General features: G+C 48.6%; 2 protein-coding genes across 2 annotated transcripts in view; both read left to right on the top strand.

Moving 5' to 3' along the window:
* Positions 1 to 8,153: 8,153 nt before the first annotated feature.
* LOC136947547 (nucleolar protein dao-5-like) lies at positions 8,154 to 13,515 on the top strand. Its single transcript, XM_067241653.1, has 8 exons — positions 8,154 to 8,334; positions 8,474 to 9,300; positions 9,425 to 9,522; positions 9,645 to 9,690; positions 9,818 to 9,991; positions 10,109 to 10,220; positions 10,824 to 11,039; positions 12,179 to 13,515. Exons 1-8 carry the CDS (start codon positions 8,154 to 8,156, stop codon positions 13,513 to 13,515), a joined length of 2,991 nt encoding a protein of 996 aa, XP_067097754.1.
* A 1,617-nt stretch (positions 13,516 to 15,132) lies between these two features.
* Positions 15,133 to 18,457, top strand: part of LOC136947299 (mitogen-activated protein kinase-binding protein 1-like) — a 14,697-nt gene continuing 11,372 nt past the window's right edge. Inside the window, exons 1-4 of the mRNA XM_067241284.1 lie at positions 15,133 to 15,250; positions 15,944 to 16,035; positions 17,717 to 17,779; positions 17,889 to 17,946. Coding sequence (XP_067097385.1) covers positions 15,146 to 15,250; positions 15,944 to 16,035; positions 17,717 to 17,779; positions 17,889 to 17,946 — 318 coding nt within the window. The 5' untranslated portion in view covers positions 15,133 to 15,145. The remainder of the gene's footprint in view (positions 15,251 to 15,943; positions 16,036 to 17,716; positions 17,780 to 17,888; positions 17,947 to 18,457) is intronic.

Here is an 18,457-nt window from a genome sequence, read left to right as displayed (position 1 = left end):
ACCCAGTGGATACCCGTCTCCCTGTTTTGAACCATGCAAGGCCGAGGAGCCACCACAGTGTGAAAGATCCAGACAACGTAGGCCTGGACCTCAGGTAAGCTATGCACGTCCTTTTATTATTGCAGATTTTACTTTTTTATTTTATTTTATAGAAGATTTTACTATCCCTTGTGATAAAAAAAAAATGTCATTATAGTTTCAGTTCTTTGTATCCACATTTGTTGAATCACCCACATGCATCCCAAAGTTTTAGTCCTTATTCATAGAATAATATTTTTTTTTGGGGTAAAACCAGAGCATGTTTTCACTGCTGTCCCATTTAGCCGTTTTAAATGGTCAGAGAGCTCATGCATTGTTTTCAGCTTTAACAGTGACTATGGATTCCTACAGCTTTCTAATTTCTAAAAACGTCATGCTTGTTAACACCGTCGACCAGACCACTCGGCTAGAGAAGTTCTGTTCTCTCATTAGCACCCTGTGTTTCACTTCCAGCTGCAAGAAGCGACCCCTGTCGACCTCGGCCGAGGTAGATGGCAGGGTGCACGCCAAGCTGTGGCGCGTGGGATCCTCTCCGTCCGAAGCCTCAGACACCCAGGAGACTGACGCATCAGCGGGCGAGGAGGGCCTCGACGTGTACAACAGTGACAGTGACCACGCGCTACACAAACATCTCCGGAAGACCCAACTGACCCTGCCCTCCAGTCAGACCAGGCTGACCGCTACCAGTCCTCAGGACACGGCACCGTCGCACGCAGCCCCCTCCCAGCCTCCAGGGTCCAGCTTCTCCGAGGGCTCGGAGACAGCAGGGGCTGTGGGTCCAGCCATGCAGAGCGCTGTTACTGTCGAGGTCAAGAACCTCATCATCCATGCCAATCTAACCCCCAGCACGCCCAAAACGCCTCAGCTGAAGAGAATCCTGCCCCGGCCCTCGCCCCCTACTCCGAAGCCCTCGACCGACAGTTTTGTGGTGCCCAAGTCCTTTACCAGGGGGAAGAAAACCAAAGCCAAGGGGAAGGGTGTGAACAGCGGGAGGTGTGGCCCTAAGGCAGGATCCGCCCCCGTAACGCCCACCAGCAACGCGCCTACGGTCGCCATGCAACCAGAACTAGACGACGTGGAGGGCCTGCTGTTTGTGTCCTTCACTTCAAGGGTAAAATCCTTCCACAGTTAAATGCATCCTTTTTAAGGGGTTTCAATGCTATGTGAGGTGTCATTTAGACGAGCAAATGTGGTGTTAGCGTTGATATTTTTATAAGTTAATACTTGATTCATTCTCGATCTGTATGTGTCTTCTGTTTCTACAGGAGGCTCTTGGGGTCCATGTGGTAGACATCCCCCCCAGTGTCTCCCCAGCACCACAAGTCCCTGAGCAGAGCCCGGACAGCGCAGGTGAGGGAACGTGCATACGGACGCTCTACGAAAAACACACCAGACACACCTCACGTCTGACGAGAGGCTAACATAGCGGCCGTCATAGCATGTTGTGTTTGGCTCTTTCTCTCAGCGGTCGTGGAGGTCACGGAGACTGTTGAGGAGAAGATAGGTCGTGTACAGCCCGTCCTGTTGCAGGACCTGGCTACCTTCAAACACAGACAGGTCATCCATCCTGTCCTGCAGCAGGGTAAGTGGACACTCACACACACACACACACGCAGTACATTAAATTCACTTTATCGATCCCGAAGGAAATACATTCTGCTATCTTTGTCCTCATCCATGGTGGTTTGTGATTGCTTATTTTTGTATCCTGTCCCCTCTGCAGTCGGCCTCAAATTGCCTCTGCTGGACCCGGCACAGGCTATAGACCTCCAGTATCTGGGGGTACAGCTGCCCCTGCCCCCCCCGGAGTTCACGGGGAAGGACAATCCTACGACCCCAGCCTCCCCCAGTGGTGAGTCTCTGTGCCTGGAACACAGATGGGGTCAGATGGCTGAGTGGTGAGGTAGTCGAGCTATTAATAAAAAGGTTGTTGGTTCGATTCCTGGCCATGCAAAATGACGTTATGTCCTTGGGCAAGGCACTTCACCCTACTTGGCTCGGGGGGAATGTCCCTGTACTTACTGTAAGTCGCTCTGGATAAGAGCGTCTGCTAAATGACTAAATGTAAATGTAACACGGCCCTGATCACAGAGCTGCTGGAAGGCTGTTTGTAACACTCGTTTAAAGACCTCGATGGTATGAAGTCGAAATGTCAAATGGTACAGACCCTATGAACAACTTAAGGCGCTGTTAAGAAAGCGATTCACTTCCTACTAAATCCTAATTCTCCGACGTCCATTAATTTACATTCATATATCCCTTTGGTAATTGAAGTGGAGGCCCTGGGTCTGTCACAGTGGGCAAGCAAGACACACTGATTAATAAGGGTAGTATTATTGTGTAACTGAGTTATGCAAATGCGTAGAAATTAATTACATTTGAAAGGAGATATCACTTTCATTTCCATGCTTTGTGTGGTTTCATGTATTACAGCCACTCGCTACTTAATAAGCAATAAGCAGTTTCACTAATCATACTTATTTCATATAAGCCTCATGCTAGCATGATTACTTCATGTCTTTCCACCAACTTGAACCAGAAAAGAGCTTTGTTTTGTTGCCATGCCGTTCCAACGTATCATGGCTAAGCCTCAGCGACTGCTGTCTTCCCCCCTCCCCCAGTATCTATTGACCTGCAAACCTGATTGGTGGGAGCCATATGGTGGATGGTTTGCAGGCATCTGCATTGTACGAGCCTCATCTTTTAATTGGCGATGTCTCCAAGCAAAGGGAGATTGTAGAAATGACGGCTCTGTCTTTCGCTATGCTAACTTTGTCTCTGGTGACCCCTGCTTAGATGGAGGAGTGCCCTTTGTGTCTCGGACAGGAAAGACCAGCGACCTGACCAAGATCAAGGGCTGGAGGGAAAAATTCACAAAGACCAAAGAGTCCTCCTATGCCACACAGAACGGTAAGGATATCTCTCTCTCTTTCTCACAGACACTGTTGCTCACTCATGCTCACCCGCCCCTCTCTCTCTCTCTCTTTCTCTCTTCCCTTCCTTCCACTCAGTTGAGTCTCCTTGTGCCATATGCTTTTATTAACTTTAACATGTGTTTATTCCTCCCATCCAGAGGGGGCGCTGAAGAACCGCTCTGCGTTCTGGAGCGACATGCTGGATGAGTACCTGGAGAACGAAGCTCAACAAATCAGCGAGCGTGCTGCTGCCTTCTCCCTCAACCCCCAGGGCCCGGTCGCCTACGAGCTGCCGGCTAAAAGCACCAGCTACGTGCGGACCCTGGACAGCGTGCTGAAGACTCGCACCCCCTCTCCCCAGCTTCCTGCCTGGACCAACAGGCCCTGCCCCCTCTCCCGAAAGTCCCTCCTCTACTCCGTCTTGACCACGCCCCCTCCTCCCCTCGCCAACTCTAAGAAGCCCGCCACCTCAGTAAGAGCCAAACCGCCGGCCATGCCCACACAGACCAAACCCAAAACCGCCACGGCAACGCCACGACCGGTGCAGGTTCAGAGCGCCAAGAAATCGCCCACCTCAGCTGTTAAAGCCCCCGCCGGGGCCAAGGCTTCAAACACAGCCAGTCCTGCTGCTCAGAGGTAAGGCTCCGGTGGAGAGATGTGTCTGCCTGATGTTCACAGGGCCTCCTGTCCTCTCCTTCACCCTCTCTGATCTGTACTGAAAAGTCTAACCTAGTGTTTGTGTGTGTGTGTGTGTGTGTGTAGGTCTCCCCCTGCCAAGGTCTCTGGGAGGAGGGACAGCAGTCCGGGGGCGGGGCAGGCCGGCAGCTGGCTGTACTACCGGACCCCAGGCCTCACCAGGTTCCAGCTCAAGCTGCAGGAGATGGAGGAGGCCTCTGCCTACCTGGGAAACCACCGGACATTCATCAGTCAGGAGAGGACGGAGGTGGCCCTGAGCACACTGCTCACCATACAGGTAACTAACACACACGCATGCACACACACACACACACCCCTCGGGCTGTTGCGTAACAACTTGTTGATTCCTCTCCACTGTCTCCTCAGGGTATTCCCAAGACCCGGACTCTACACACCAAGCCCATGAAGCTGGTGGAGGGCCCGGAGTGTGGGCAGGAGTTCTGCCGGCTGGGCTGTGTGTGTGCCAGTCTGAACCGCAGGAACAGAGGTCCGCTCCACTGCCGACGGACAGAGTGCATGCTGGGATGCGCCTGCTTCAAGCGCAGGATCATCAAACAGGCCACAGAGACAGAGAAGGAGGCCCCGACAGAGCCTGTGTACAGTAAGTTCATCCCCTAGATCTAGACTTTGCAGGGACTTTACCTTTTGTAGGGACAAAGGTAAAGGATACAATAATGTACTCGACATAGCTCTTCTTCATCAGAGTTTGTGTATATAATCATATATGTTCCAATAACATTTTCCTGATTCACACCGACTTTGAATTCAACACCCTGTCCAACGTTGAATGCTGGCTGTCCCTCCACAGCGGTGTCGAGGGTGGGCTGTGACGTCCAGCCCAGCCCAGGCTGCCACCTCTCCCGTCTGTGGGACCAGGACAACGAGGAGAACGACCCCGAGCCGCTCCACGTCCCCAAGTCTGCCCCCCAGGAGCCCTGCAAGAGCACCTCCTCTGCCAAGCGCTACACCCCCAAACCCACCCCTCAGGTACTCTGTGTCCCACGCACTGACAACTCAGGGAATGACTGATTAGAGCTTCCCGAAAACAAACCAGTCACAGATTCAACTTCTGTGTTTAACCCTTGTGCTGCCTTCGGGTCACATGACCCAAAGGTTCATAACGAACCATCGTTGTGTTTACCCAATTTTACCCAATACAAAAACAAATAAAAATAATTTTCTTTCAACCTTTGCAATGTGGGGTGTCTGAGACAGCCCAACGGTTAAAAGAAAATGCTTCACTTTGGTTTTGTATGCGGTAAAGTTGTCGCAATACGACGGTGGGTCACAATGACTGATGGGTCAGAATGACCCGAAGATAACACAAGGGTTAAGAGAGTAACATTGTCAACAAATAACAATAAAATGTTCATAGAAAAATCGACTGATGGATTTGTTGTGCGTCAACAGATGCGAGAGGAGGATAAAGATCCGGTGTATAAATACTTTGAGAGCATGATGACCTGCGCCCGCGTGAGAGAGTTCAACAGCAAACCCCCTCCTCAGGTGCTGTTCCTTTCTAAGACCTCCGCCCCGGCCCCCGCCTCCACCCCGGCCCCCGCCTCCACCCCCACCCCGGCCCCTGAAGTGGAGAAGGAGCCCAGGCACGTCCTGACCCCCCCTCCAGCCCCACCTAACACAGGTAAGACTCCCCAGCACCTGCCTCTGCAGGGGAAACATCCTTTCAGTGTCATCGCACTACTGGCTTTTCTACAGATATACAATCCGTTCATATTTTGATTTATTAAATAACATTTGATCTCAATCTCCCCCTCCTCTGTAGCAGATCAGGGTCGTTCTCAGCCCAGGCCCAGAGTTTCTGAGCCCAGCAAGATGCTAGAGATCCAGTCAGAGTGTAACTGGGACGCTCACCGCAAGCTGGTCCTGATGGTGCTGTGTCGACGGCTGAAGCAGAACGGCCTCTTCGCCCCCTTCAGGGTGGGGCCGTACCAGATCAAGCTGCTGTCCTGCGGCCGCAAGGCTGACAGCAGCACCATCATCTACAAGGTGGGGCTGGAGGCGGGGCTGGAGGCGGGGCTGGAGGTGTGTCGCGTCCGATCGCGTACTGTAATATTTAATCTTTCACTGCATAAAATACAGAAAAAAAGAGCCAGAACTAGTGTGTATAGTAGATAACATCATGCTACATCTAGCCAGCGTGTTGGATGTTTTGCTTAATGTGTGTAAAAGTTGTATTTTGATCGATATTGTACTAAGTACAGTGGGTACGTAAACCCAAGTCCGCACTTTGCAACTTGGGTTATACGAACTACAACAGTGACTTTAGAGAATTACAACTCGGCATTCATCTGTCTGACACGCCCCTGAGCATGGTGCACTGTGGGAAGGCAAACGATGACAAGCGATTCGCGTCGCTGTGTAGTGGAACGTTGTCGGTAGCCCCCCCCCCCCCCCCCCATTAGACTAGCTAGCTAACAACTTTTAGCTACATTATAATGTTGTAAATTATCTGGTTGTCAGCTTGCTTGCTAGTCGTTAATGTTAACACAAATAATTGGTCTGTCATATGTTTTACATATGGATAATGTAATGTAACTCTTTCTCTGTTTTTAACAACAATTTGGAAAGAGATCTCAGTCAGGGCGACCTTTTATCGGTCGATGGAAAAAATAAGCTGCACAATCTGTGTAGGGTTAAGATAGCAATAGCTAAGTTGCTAATAGCTATTGATAGTATCTAGTTAACATAACCTGTTATGGTTATTAAAAGTAACGTTCAGTGTATAACTTCACGAGAAATTCTAGACCTGGCCTTTTTTTCTCATGGAAATAGCGATCACTGTCGTGTGCATAGCCAATATAGCAGTTTGCTATTTAACGTTGTGATATGAAACTATAAGATTTGTTGTAATAACGCAGGTTACCTCCTTTTAAAATGTGTGCTTACCGTGGCGCTGATGGACCCTTTTGTCTTATTTGATCGCTCAAATTTAGCCGTGAGAGCGAACTGTTTGTCTCCCGTGGGGTTGTTAACTAAACATGTTTGATCGTCGCGAATAAAGTGAACGGATGTGTTGTTGGGGGGGGGGGGGCGCAAAAATATTTGAGCAATGCTCAAATATTGGGTCGTAAAGTGGAAAAGGTTGGGGATGCCTGAAATAGAGTATTGGGCTGGAATTAGCAATGGGTTGTTTTGGTCTGTGTCCAGCCTGTGCATGGGGTACGTATTAACCGGGATTGGCATGGGATTGTCATTGGCTGGGGGCTGGTATTGGCTTAGTCCTGGAACTGGACTCATCTGACCCTTGAATGGCGAGTTGATCGATCTTTTTAAATTCTAGAAATCCGGAACTAGCAATCAGAATCAGAATGGGTTTTATTCGCCATGAAAGTTTGCACAGACAAGGAATTTGCTTTGGCAGGAAGGTGCAAACATTAAACATATAGGAATCTAACATTAAAATATGAGGACTAACTATACTAAGGGTACATAACTATCAATACTAAGTGGAATTAGATTAAAATAAACTATACAATAAAATAAACAACTAACTCAACTCATAAACAACTAACTCAACATTCTCCCACTCCTCCCCAACAGATCAGTGTCAGTCTGGCGGCGAAGAAGGACAGCGAAGAGATCCCTAAACACAGTGAGGAGGATGAGGATGAAGGTGGAGAGAGTGTGGAGGAAGGTGGGAGGGAGGAGGAGGAGGAGGAGAGGACCGGTGCCCAGGCAGAAGAGCAGGAGAAGCAGGTTGCCATCATGCCGTTCTTGGCTGGAGTGTTTCCTGCCGGTTGCCTCAAGGCCAGAAAGAAACAGCCTGGGAAAGCTGCTGTGGGACTCATACAGGTAGAAGGGACTTCCTGTGTACCTGCCCTCAAGCTCCACCGACACAAGTTAACAATCTATGTATTTCTCTTTCACTTAAGTACATTGTTTTTCATTCACGGCTGAAATGTGACAAGTAAAGTTAGGTGTTGTAGTGTAATGCTCTGCGCCACATTTAAGTTACGTGACTTAAGGATTAAAGCTGTACATTGAGCGCACAGTAGACCTTCATCTGCTTAAGGCTGCGTGCTCACCTGACCTCCTGCAGGTGAACGGGAAGTCCTACTCTCAGGCCAGACTCCTGCTTGGACAGATGGGAGCTCTGCATCCGGCCAATCGGCTCGCTGCGTTTGTCACAGGCAGGCTGCGCAATGCACAGAGAAGACCAGCCAAGATGTCTCCCAAGGCCTCCAAGTCTCCTGGGAACACCTCTCCCAGGCCCAGCCTCCTGCCCCGCCCGCGAGTGCTGCCCCCTGGTGGCCCTCACCCCAAGACCCCCGGAGCCACCGCCCCCCTGCTGCAGAGGGGCTCCAAGGCTGGGGTCCAGAAACCAGGTGAAACACCCACACACCCACAAAACACACCCACACTTTTCCCACAACAAAGAACTTTTTGTCTGATATTGTTGAATCTGTTCTAGATAAGGCTTGCCGTACTCCCGTCAACCAACAAACACCAACAAACCCCAAAGAAGTCACCGCGCCCTGCATGATGTTGGTCACCTCCCAGCACTCCCCCGCAGTGCCTCTGCCCTCTATAGCTAAGAAGGTGGTACTGCAGTCCATCTCCAGCCTCCAGGGAGCCAAGCTCTACCGCCAGCCCAACGGACAGCTCGTCAAACTGGTGGCTGTTAAACCCAAGGCTGTCGTCGTTGGCAAGAACCCTGTTGAATGTGCGTTAACAGTCGAGTGTGTGTACACGCACCAAGAAAACACAAAGTTCGCTTTAGTTTAGACGCTAATAGTATAGTATTTAATGTGTTATTATGTACTTCTGTGTTCTCACCCCCGTGTCTCATGTTGTTTCCACAGCTCCGACAGCACAGCCGAACCAGTCGGACAATCTCGTGCCGTCTCGAGTCATTCCTCCCCTCTCCACCCCCGGACTCCCCCCTTCCAAGACTGCCTCCTCCCCTCGGAGCCCTCCTCCTCTCAAGCCTCTTATCAAATTTATCACCGGCCAACATGGCACAGTCACTCCCTCCCGGACCCCCTCTCCCTCCCCCCTCGCTCTAACTGTCTCCTCCTCCATGAAAACACCCAGCTTCCTGGGTCAGAGAGGAACCTACTCCTTCAGAATCTTCCCCCCTCCAGCAGACCAGGCCTCCAAGGGCCCAGGCCAGAGCCAGGCTGGCCCAGCAGGAGTTTCCCTCCCTGGGGGCTTTACCCTGATCCAGCTCCCTAAGCCTGGAGCTGCTGGTGTCGCTCCACAGTCAGCCAGGGCAGCTAAACCAACAACCCTAAATATGACTGTTAAACCACTACAGCCAAGGAAGGTTTCCTCTAACGGTGACATGATCTTGCAGAGTCTCTCCAGAACCCCTACCTCTACAGCCGGCACAGACACACCCGAGCCCGTCTCCGCTGACCACTCCTACACTGGACCCACCCACCAGCCACGCCCTAAAGTAGCCCCGCCCCTCCCCTCCGGCCCCAGGAAGTCCCCCCTGCTGACCTGCGATGAGGAGATGGCGTCTGAGGGGAGCGATGCAGAGATTGGGGAGGTGACGGGGGAACAGATGCAGGATAACGGTTATTCTGACCTCACAGAGGAGTCCGGGGACGACTCAGACTCGGATGACTTGACAGACACCTCCGACTCAGACGATTCAGACGACGATGATGATGACGACGACAGGGTAAGAGGGGCAGGGTTAGTCTGGCCATCGGTGCCTCTACGACACACACACAGTTTAGCAGATGTCTTCTGCATGGTATCGAGTGTCTGCCCCAGGTTCTGAAGGCGGCGTCTGTGTTTGTCAGGATGAAACGGTGGACATCGAGACGGTGGAAGAGAGGACCCAGAGGTGCATGATCGCTGAGATGAGAGCCGCAGCCAGACACGGCATGTCCGACTCCCTGTAAGACGTGTGTGTGTGTGTGGGGTGAGAGGGGACGTGCCTGTGTATGTCTCTTGTCAGTTTAACCTGCAGTCAGACAGATGTATGTAGCAGTGGATTCTGAATCATCTTTTCTTTCCCAGTGACTCCAGCCAGGAGACTGATGCGACAGAAAAACCAAGAAAAAAGGTTCAACTTCTTAATTTTATTTTATGAACTTACATTGTCGAAATTAGTTTCAGATGCAACAATAACAAATGTGTCGTTTTGTAGGACGTTGAGTGTTTAATTTTGTTGTCCACTCGGTGTTCCACAGCATAGGAGGGGTGAGGGGGAGGAGGGGTGCGAGGAAGGGGGTAAACGCAGGAACCACACGGTGACAGAGAGACTGCGGCGCTCAGAACACCGCAAGCTCTTCACCAAGCTGAAGGACGTCCTGTTTCTGGAGGAGATGGACCCCAAGGCCTCCAAGCTGCTCGTCCTCTCCCAGGTGGGCCTCTTCTTCCTAAACTTGTAGCTTGCAGTCCCGTTAGAGGGTTTCCCCTTGCATAGGTTTGAGTCACACCTAATCTCTCTCTGCTCGTATTGCTTCCTTGTTGTTTCTCAGGCCCGGAGAGAGATCAACGCTCTCGTAAACAACTCCGCCCACCTGGAGGAGAAGAAGAGGAGACTAACCCTGAAGCAGTCTGCGTACGTGAAGAAGATAGCCCACGCGTCTGGTAGGTCTGCACCTGGTCAACTGGCGGAGGGGAGGTCAGGGGAGTCAGGTGGTTGAGCGGTTAGGGAGTCGGGCTCGTAATCTGAAGGTTGCCAGTTCGATTCCCGGCCATGCAAAATGACGTTGTGTCCTTGGGCAAGGCACTTCACCCTACTTGCCTCGCCGGGAATGTCCCTGTACTTACTGTAAGTCGCTCTGGATAAGAGCGTCTGCTAAATGACTAAATGTACATGTAACTGGCATGGGCCTCGTTGCTTACTGGAATGGCTCTACATAGGCCTAGACGTGGACTACTTTCCCTGGATAGGTCATTCAGATTGTAAATACTACTCTGACCCTGATTTGACTTGATTTGACCATGAGTGTATTGGATTGACATGGCAGTAACCGTGCAATCTATGCCCTAGGATCAATAAAGTACTACTCTGCTTTACTCCACGCTACTCTACTTTACTGTCCAACACATGGCTTCACAGAACTTCTTGACCTCAGGCCTGAAGACTCATTTCCAGGTCTGTTGAATAACACTAACCTCCAGCTGCTCTCTCTCTCTGTCTCTATTTGTCTCTGTCGCTCTCTCTCTCGCTGGGTGTGTGTCCTTCAGGAAAGCCAGAGGAGCTGATCAGGTCCAAAGTGAGGGAGATCTGTGAGCGTCAGAAAGACATGTGTGCCCAGAGGAACAAGGCTGTTCCCCCAGACGGCCAGTCCCTGACCTCTGACGCGCTGAGCCAGGCGGCTGGTGTCTCCAGACACACCGTCACAGTGCCCCAGCCACACACCAAGACCGGCACGCTCACACAGCCTGCCTCTCTGAAAGCCGGTAAGCCATGTTATCAGGGTTCTAAATTAACTTTTTCGATCACCCGCCAACGTGGCTGGTAACTTAGTCAATCAGAATTTCCACTAGCCAAATTCTTTCCGGTGAAAATAAGAACAATTATGAGTTTCGCTGAATGCATTTGTTCATTGTATTAACATTGTTGGCATGAAAAACACATGTAAAATGAAGCACAGAAGTATGATGCAAGGATATGTGAAATCACCAAAAAGTAAGGACACGATTTATTGTAAATGGCTAAAACGTCCATTCGCGTAATGAGATTGACTCCTGCCCATGCATTTACAGTAACGTTTTTGTCCTAAGCAGGCATTAATTAAACCGACCTAATAGACTGTTTATTAAGAACAGTGTATTTACATTACAAAAGACTGTGTCAGTAAGCAGGTTAGCTCCAACTAACTTCTAGCTTCTAACCCTAAGCAGCCTCGATGTTCCCACCACAAAATTGTTCGTTTTGTTTTTTTCTTTTGCGTACATGCGGCAATCCTTACAAAACATGACAACATTTTCATTGTCAAACACAAGCCATTCCCGACCCGCCAGCCATTTGGCATTACATTTTATTTTCTTCGTTTCTCTAGTGCTATCAATATCCTCATCCCCTGCCTCGTTCCTCTTCTCGCTCCCAGAAGTGTTTCCTAACCACCACCGCATTAAGTTAACTCTAGTTAGCTCTTATTACCTCCTATGATCCGCTATGCTTCGTTTGACTTCTTCCTTGTGTTTTCTGGTGGACGCTCCGTTCGTTTCCATGGTTTCTTGCGCTGGTTTCACTTCAAACTGCGCGCAGCCAATGGGCGTATAAAACGTAATCACGTAGCATTACGGCACAGTGTTCATGGGAAACTTAGGAAGTACTGCCAGGGGGATAAATGGCCGAGAACCATGCCGAGAACAGAGCATTATGTATCATTCATGTAATGCCTCATGCATCACCTGCCAAACTGGCTAGTGAGTTTTTATTAACACCCGCCAAAATGAATTTTAACCCGCATTTGGCGGGTTGGCAGGTGTTAATTTAGAACCCTGGATGTTATCGTTAACTATTACACATTGGCTCCGTGTGTCGTATTGAGACAAGACCCTCATTATGTACATGTATGTCTTGTTTGATTCAGCTGGAAGAGGAGTCCTCAGACTGAAGGTCACAGGCATTCCATCTCCGGCTCCTCCCACAGCCATTCCGGCAACAGCCGGGGAGGGGGGAGAGGCTGAGGAGGGGGAGGGGGGAGAGGCTGAGGAGGGGGAAGGGGGAGAGGCTGAGGAGGGGGAGGGGAAGAAGGGGAGGGAGGTGATTCCCTCAAATGCCCCTGAGCCCTCGGGCCAGAAGCCTGATACGACGGACCGCAAGAGGGGACCTATGGTTTCTGAGCAGACCTCAGGAGAGAAAAGACCGAAGGAGGAGGAGGAAGAGGAGGAGGAAGACACTGACTGGGAGGCTCATGCCTCCCACAGCTCCGTGGAGGAAGACGTCTCTTCTAACAAGGAGAAGATCGACACCCCTGTCGACAAGACCTCCGATCCCAAACTGGCTGACATGTCTCTTCTGGGTGAGATGTCTGGCCTCAACAGCGCCATCTGGAAGCCACAGGAGCAGCTGCAGGCTGGTGGCAACCCACAGACTAACGCCAGGAGTCTCAGGAAGAAGGCGGCGGTGCTAGTACAGGCCCTGTCTAAAGACGAGCGCAGAGAGGGGCCAGACTCGCTGCAGGACAAAGATGTTTCTAAGGACCAAGATTTGGTGGCCAGGACAAAAGTGTCTCCGAGGAAGCGAACGCGAGAAACCTCTTCAGAGAGCATTCCTGTCAGCCCGTCCTCAACTCTGGTCCCCCCCAAACGACTGCCTCTGCTTCTGCCTAAGGTTCAGGCCAGCAGGCTTAAGCCTGTGTCTCCAGTCGGAGACCCCCCAGCCACAGCGGGGGATGGCTTGGCTCCAGCCAAACGTGGCCGGGGAAGGCCTCCTAAGAAGAAGCCTGCTGGTTCTGAGACTGAGGATAGCAGCACGGGAGACAGAGGGAGTAAGACTCCGGCCAGCACAGATCCAGAATCTCCAGCTGTTGAAATCTCACTGGCGCCGGAGAGTCCAGCTGCAGTGGACTGCCTCGCTCCGGCCAAGAGAGGCAGGGGAAGGCCCCCAAAGAAGAAGAGCCATGTTTCCGAAGCTCCTGTGGAGGATGTGTCAAAGACAGGCACCAGCCAAGACGGGTCTTCCCGGGCTGAATGCAGCCCAGTTGGAACCAAGCCTGGGGGCTGCCTGTCTGGAACTAGCCCTGCCACACGGACCAGGGGAGGCCCAGACACAGTGCCCCGTGCTGGGGAGAGCCCCCTGACGACTGGAAGCAGCCCGGCCTCACCGGCTAGAGTCAGCCCTCTTAGCAAGCCTGTCACCCGGAGTGCGTTGGGGAAGGACTTCCCTAGTGCTAAGAGGAAGTCCTGGACTGACTACCTGATGTAGTGGAGCTGTTGTGTTTTCATTCACACTAACCCAACTTTAAACTGACACACTCGACAACCGCGTCGTCCACACTAACAGCAGAAGAACTCTTGTAACTCTTACTGTGGTGCTGCCTTCCTGGCCTGTGCTTGACTATGTACAGAGGACTGGAAGCCCCACTAAATGTGCCTGATCATAAATCCAAGGTCCCCAGACATGCCTCTTTTTTACTGCATGTATGGACACAGTAGAGAGTGGGTTATTTCAGTAGGGGATGCCTTTGACAGAAACATTAAATTAATGTATGAATGAAAGGAAAAGTATGGCTGATATTTGAGTAGTTGTAGGTTTTCCAGACCCATATTGGGATCAATTTTGTTGTCATTTGATATATGAAAAGGTATCTCACAGGTCTTTTGTTGTTGGATTAGATTAGAAGGATAAAGGCCTTGCATGAACTGGGACAGATGAACATGGACGGATCAATGATGTCCTTGTATGTTTTCCGATCCTTTGTTGGCCTAATCATTGAGGCTAGAAACCACTAAATGGAACAGTAATGAGTGGTAATTAGGGTTGAAATACTGTAAATTACCCTTGTATGCCAGTGTGTCAATTGTTTTGCTCACAGTTTGCACTTTATTTCTTTGTAAATTCATATCCTTCTTCTACAGACCCACCAGAAATAATGTCATGTCATTGTCCATATTTTATTGTTTCTTATTCTTTTCTAACCAAATAAAACTATTCTTAGAGACTTGTACCCAACATGTTTGAGTAACCTTTGTTGAATAATGTGCGATGTAATAACCATTCAGACTTGTTTAAACTTTGTGTCACAATCAATTAATTGTAAGCTTTCTAATGAAGTGATTACATGATCTGTGTAAATAATGCATTTTTAATTTTGTTTATTTTCCTTCTCTTTTTGCAAAGAAATACTGATTTGGTCACTCACTGAGCAAGTATGTGGCCTTGAAAAAGAATAAATTTGTAAATGCATTTGTTGGGTTTACATTTTTCATCGATAGTTAGTTTTTTATTGTACGTGATGGCGATATTTTGTACAGCGCGTGTGGGCGGACATTAACGCCACCAGATGGTGTGAATTACACACTAGTCTCTGTTTTGAAAGGATGACTGAAAAGGTTATAGTTCCAACTAAAATCAATTTTCCAGTAAATACACATACAGACACTGTTGAAAGAGAATCATTGCCAGGTTATGTTCCGCCACACTTAACCTTTAAAGAAGGCCATCAAATAACATCGACCTGATCATTATATTCGTATAAAGATAGTGATGTTATCTGTCAGTTGCTCTTTAACTATGGGTTGCAAGGGGTGGGGGCAAGTTTGGCAATGTTGTTCCAAGGTGGTCAACTCTTAACCAACAGAAGTGAATAGGGAGGATGCATTAACGTGACCTTAGCTGGGCGATCTCGATTAACCCACTCGAGTGATTATAAGTGCTTACGCTCGAGCCTTAGTACAGTCAGGGTTCGTCACAGCTGTTTTCATTCTCATTGTTGTCAGGCGTGTGTGTGGTGTTAACATTTTCAGTCTAACTTATTTGTCTTTGGGTAAGTTGTCTGTGTGGATGGTAGCTCACTAAGAGAACATCACTTTTATCGGGAAATTGGACCATCAAAATGACTTTCGAAGGATCAACAATCAAAAGTCGCTTAAGGAATATGCTTCGCTCTCCGTCCATCAAACTTCGAAGAAATCGTAAACAAGAAAACATTGAAAAAAAGGTAATCGCCTTATCAGATAACTTTAAATTATGGTTATGGTGCAACTCAAAACTGTCTATGTCTAGACGTTGCTACTTAATTTCTATCAATTTTGTGGTGAGTTTGTTTGATAAAATATTACAAATCAGAAAGTTGGGCACACGGCACCTATAGATGAGAATAGGAATTTGCCAAGTTGATTTGTAGTCTGGTCTCTATTGACTGATTTATAATTACAATTAATGCAACAAGTCTCAACAAGGGGTCACCTACTCAACCTTATGAACCTTTTCCTGTTGGGTCACCTAGTGCCATGTCATGGTTTTCTGCATGTGCAATATTCAATTAGTGCAGTGTTGGCTTTGTCTCCAGAACAAATGATACAATAAACAGAAACAGTGTCGTATCTATCAACAATCACTTGATGACGATGAACACTTTTCTGCGTCAACACTCCAGTTTGTTTACAACGTTTAGATACACGAACAGCCATGTTTAAGCAGTAGACTGATTTGTCTTTAGCATATTGATTTGTCTTAGAGCCCGCACTACATTTCATATAACCTCCCTATCAGTTACCTTTAGTTTAACATATACAATGTTTAATTTAGCAGATGCTTTTTTTGCAAAGCGACAAACAAATAGCGCGTGTAAAAAGATTTAAATGTAGCCAACAATAAACTGTGGATCATTGCTCTGTGTCTCCCCCTGCAGGTCAGATTGGAGAGGGTACTTGGGATCACAGGCTCTGGGAACAGTGGACTGGTGTCTGACCCACACTCTGGACTGGTCGCCTATCCTGCTGGGTGAGAGAGAGATAGAGAGGTGGTTGTGTCATAATGTGTGTGCGTATGTGATTTGCATACAATCATGTACTTTTGTGTGTGCATGTAACCATCAGTGTGTGAGCACGTGTCAACGTGCATCTGAAAGAGATTGAAAGACACTTTAAAACAAATAGATAAGGCAAAGTATTTATCTTTGCGACCGACCTTTGACTGGAAAAGATTGCAATTTGTTTACAGTAGCTGACAACCAACCCATCTCTCAGATGATTTGACCTCCGACAAGGGCTTCTGTGTGCTTTGCAAATCTGTATCCCATTGTCTTTTAATCAGCGTTATCATGCAGGAACTGACAGGGCTGGTCAGAACCTCTAATCATGCCCATCACACCAGAACAGCTGAACAAATGAGGATCATTTATGCTTTAATATTAACAATACTGTAAACCACTTCACTAAAACGGAGGCCTTTGCACCAGCTTTGTATCTGATGTGCTGCTCTCAGCTGGGAGATGTAGCTTAGTGCATGTAGCAGGAGGAGAGCTAAAGGGTGACTCACACCACACACTGCTGCTGAATAAGACCAATGGGATTGAATCCGGGGGGAAGCAGTTAGCAGCCTGTCAGTGTTTCTCTGTCAGTCAGGACCTGAGGGCGGCTGCGTCTGCGCAGCACAGAGCAAACCTGTCGAGAAAAGCAGACCTTGCAGAACCAACCCAATTCCGAAGAATTCAGTCAAAGCTGCGTTTGTAAAGCTTCTAATTAGGACACTGTCTGGAACAACGAGAATTAGGACTTAAGGCTAGCTCTTTGCCAATGTGTGTGTGTGAGCGCGCATGTGTGTTCCCAGGCTGTGATAGCATTGTTCACATCCGCCAATCCACTCAGCTTCTATATTTATCCTGTTGGTGCAGTCCCTGGTCCTGGGATCTGGTGCACAGCCTGTTGAACAGAAGCCAGATCTACCATGGTGTTCTCTGTCAACCTACATCCCTGTACTCATTTCAACAGGAAGTGGTGACAGCATGGTGTGGATGATTACAGGAAACGCTAGAGATGTAGGCATGAATGCTTGTGACTGGATTCGCTACTATTTACATTTACATTTACATTTAGTCATTTAGCAGACGCTCTTATCCAGAGCGACTTACAGTAAGTACAGGGACATTCCCCCGAGGCAAGTAGGGTGAAGTGCCTTGTCCAAGGACACAACGTCATTTGGCATGGCCGGGAATCGAACTGGCAACCTTCAGATTACTAGCCCGATTCCCTAACCGCTCAGCCACCTGACTCCCTATTTCAGGCTTTGTAGTCATGGATAGATGGTTGGAGGGATGGAGGGATGGATGAATATATCCTCCTAATGTTTTTTTATCTAACATATTTTACAGGGTCAAATAAAACATCTATTTTATCTTAGCAAAGATTACCAGCATTTCTCTCCTTATTACATACAGTATTCAGGTTAATGATTAGAGAATCTTACTAAAACAACCAAGCCGACTTTAAGAGAACTAGGGCTTATAGCGTTACATCATCGTCTTGTTTCATTAACCTCTATCGGTTGCAACGAATGTGTGTGCGACTGTGCGCCTAGCATTAGCCCATTAATAATGCACGCAATCCATTTGCCTGAGTTTTGAACAAGATTTTGTTGAAATCCTATGATGACGTCCTCCTTGTGACTGTTTCCTCTGTTCCAGATGTGTGGTGGTCTTGCTCAACCCCAAGAAGAACAAGCAGCTTCACATCCTGAACACCTCCAGGTGGGGCTGCAACACTCCCTCCCAACACACCCCCCCAAAAAAACGAGCATTTCTGAATCTATCACATTACAACATCCTCCTCTTCTCTCTTTTCTCTTCCTCCTCACAGGAAAGCCATCACAGCCCTCTCCTTCTCTCCAGATGGAAAGTTCCTGGTCACTGGAGAGGTGAGTTTCTTCCCTGCTTCCCTGTATTGGAGCTTGTGTCCTGTCAGGAAGGTGCTACGGCTAGGCTAGCTCCTTAGCTCATGGGGACTGTGTTGCTGTTGTGCTGAACTCTGTGGCATTACCGTAATCCCTCATAGCCAATCAGAGCCGATTAAAACCCTCTGGGTTTAAGTGGATGAGCTCTCTCTGGTTGCCATGACAGCAGGGGGTCAAAGTTCTAAAGACCATATGATGATGTGGAAGAGGGAATATGCAGGCCGAAAAAAACGGTGTTTATTCAGCCAAAATGGACACAGTTCCATCTTGTCCACTGACAGTCTTTCTTCAAACTACGTATAAGTGCACAAACATACAAATTCCTACAGCAAGCTACTCTTGTCGTTTCCTAATATCAAAGCATCGTCACCGACATACATCATTTTACAATTACAAAAAATAGTCACTTTTACAATTATTGACAATCAGTTTAGACAATGATTTCATAAGATACATCATCAGATCATCTCCCCCT

This window comes from Osmerus mordax, chromosome 8, assembly GCF_038355195.1.
Source record: "Osmerus mordax isolate fOsmMor3 chromosome 8, fOsmMor3.pri, whole genome shotgun sequence".
NCBI lineage: Eukaryota > Metazoa > Chordata > Actinopteri > Osmeriformes > Osmeridae > Osmerus > Osmerus mordax.
Note: the sequence above shows the minus strand (reverse complement) of the source record. Positions and strands in the feature narration are given on the sequence as shown.

Coding starts and splice junctions, on each gene's coding strand:
- LOC136947547 (XM_067241653.1), top strand. CDS start 8,154: ATGTTGGTCACCTCCCAGCACTCCCCCGCAGTGCCTCTGCCCTCTATA. Junction 9,691..9,817: donor CAGAAAAACCAAGAAAAAAG/GTTCAACTTCTT, acceptor GGTGTTCCACAG/CATAGGAGGGGTGAGGGGGA. Junction 10,221..10,823: donor GAAGATAGCCCACGCGTCTG/GTAGGTCTGCAC, acceptor TGTGTCCTTCAG/GAAAGCCAGAGGAGCTGATC.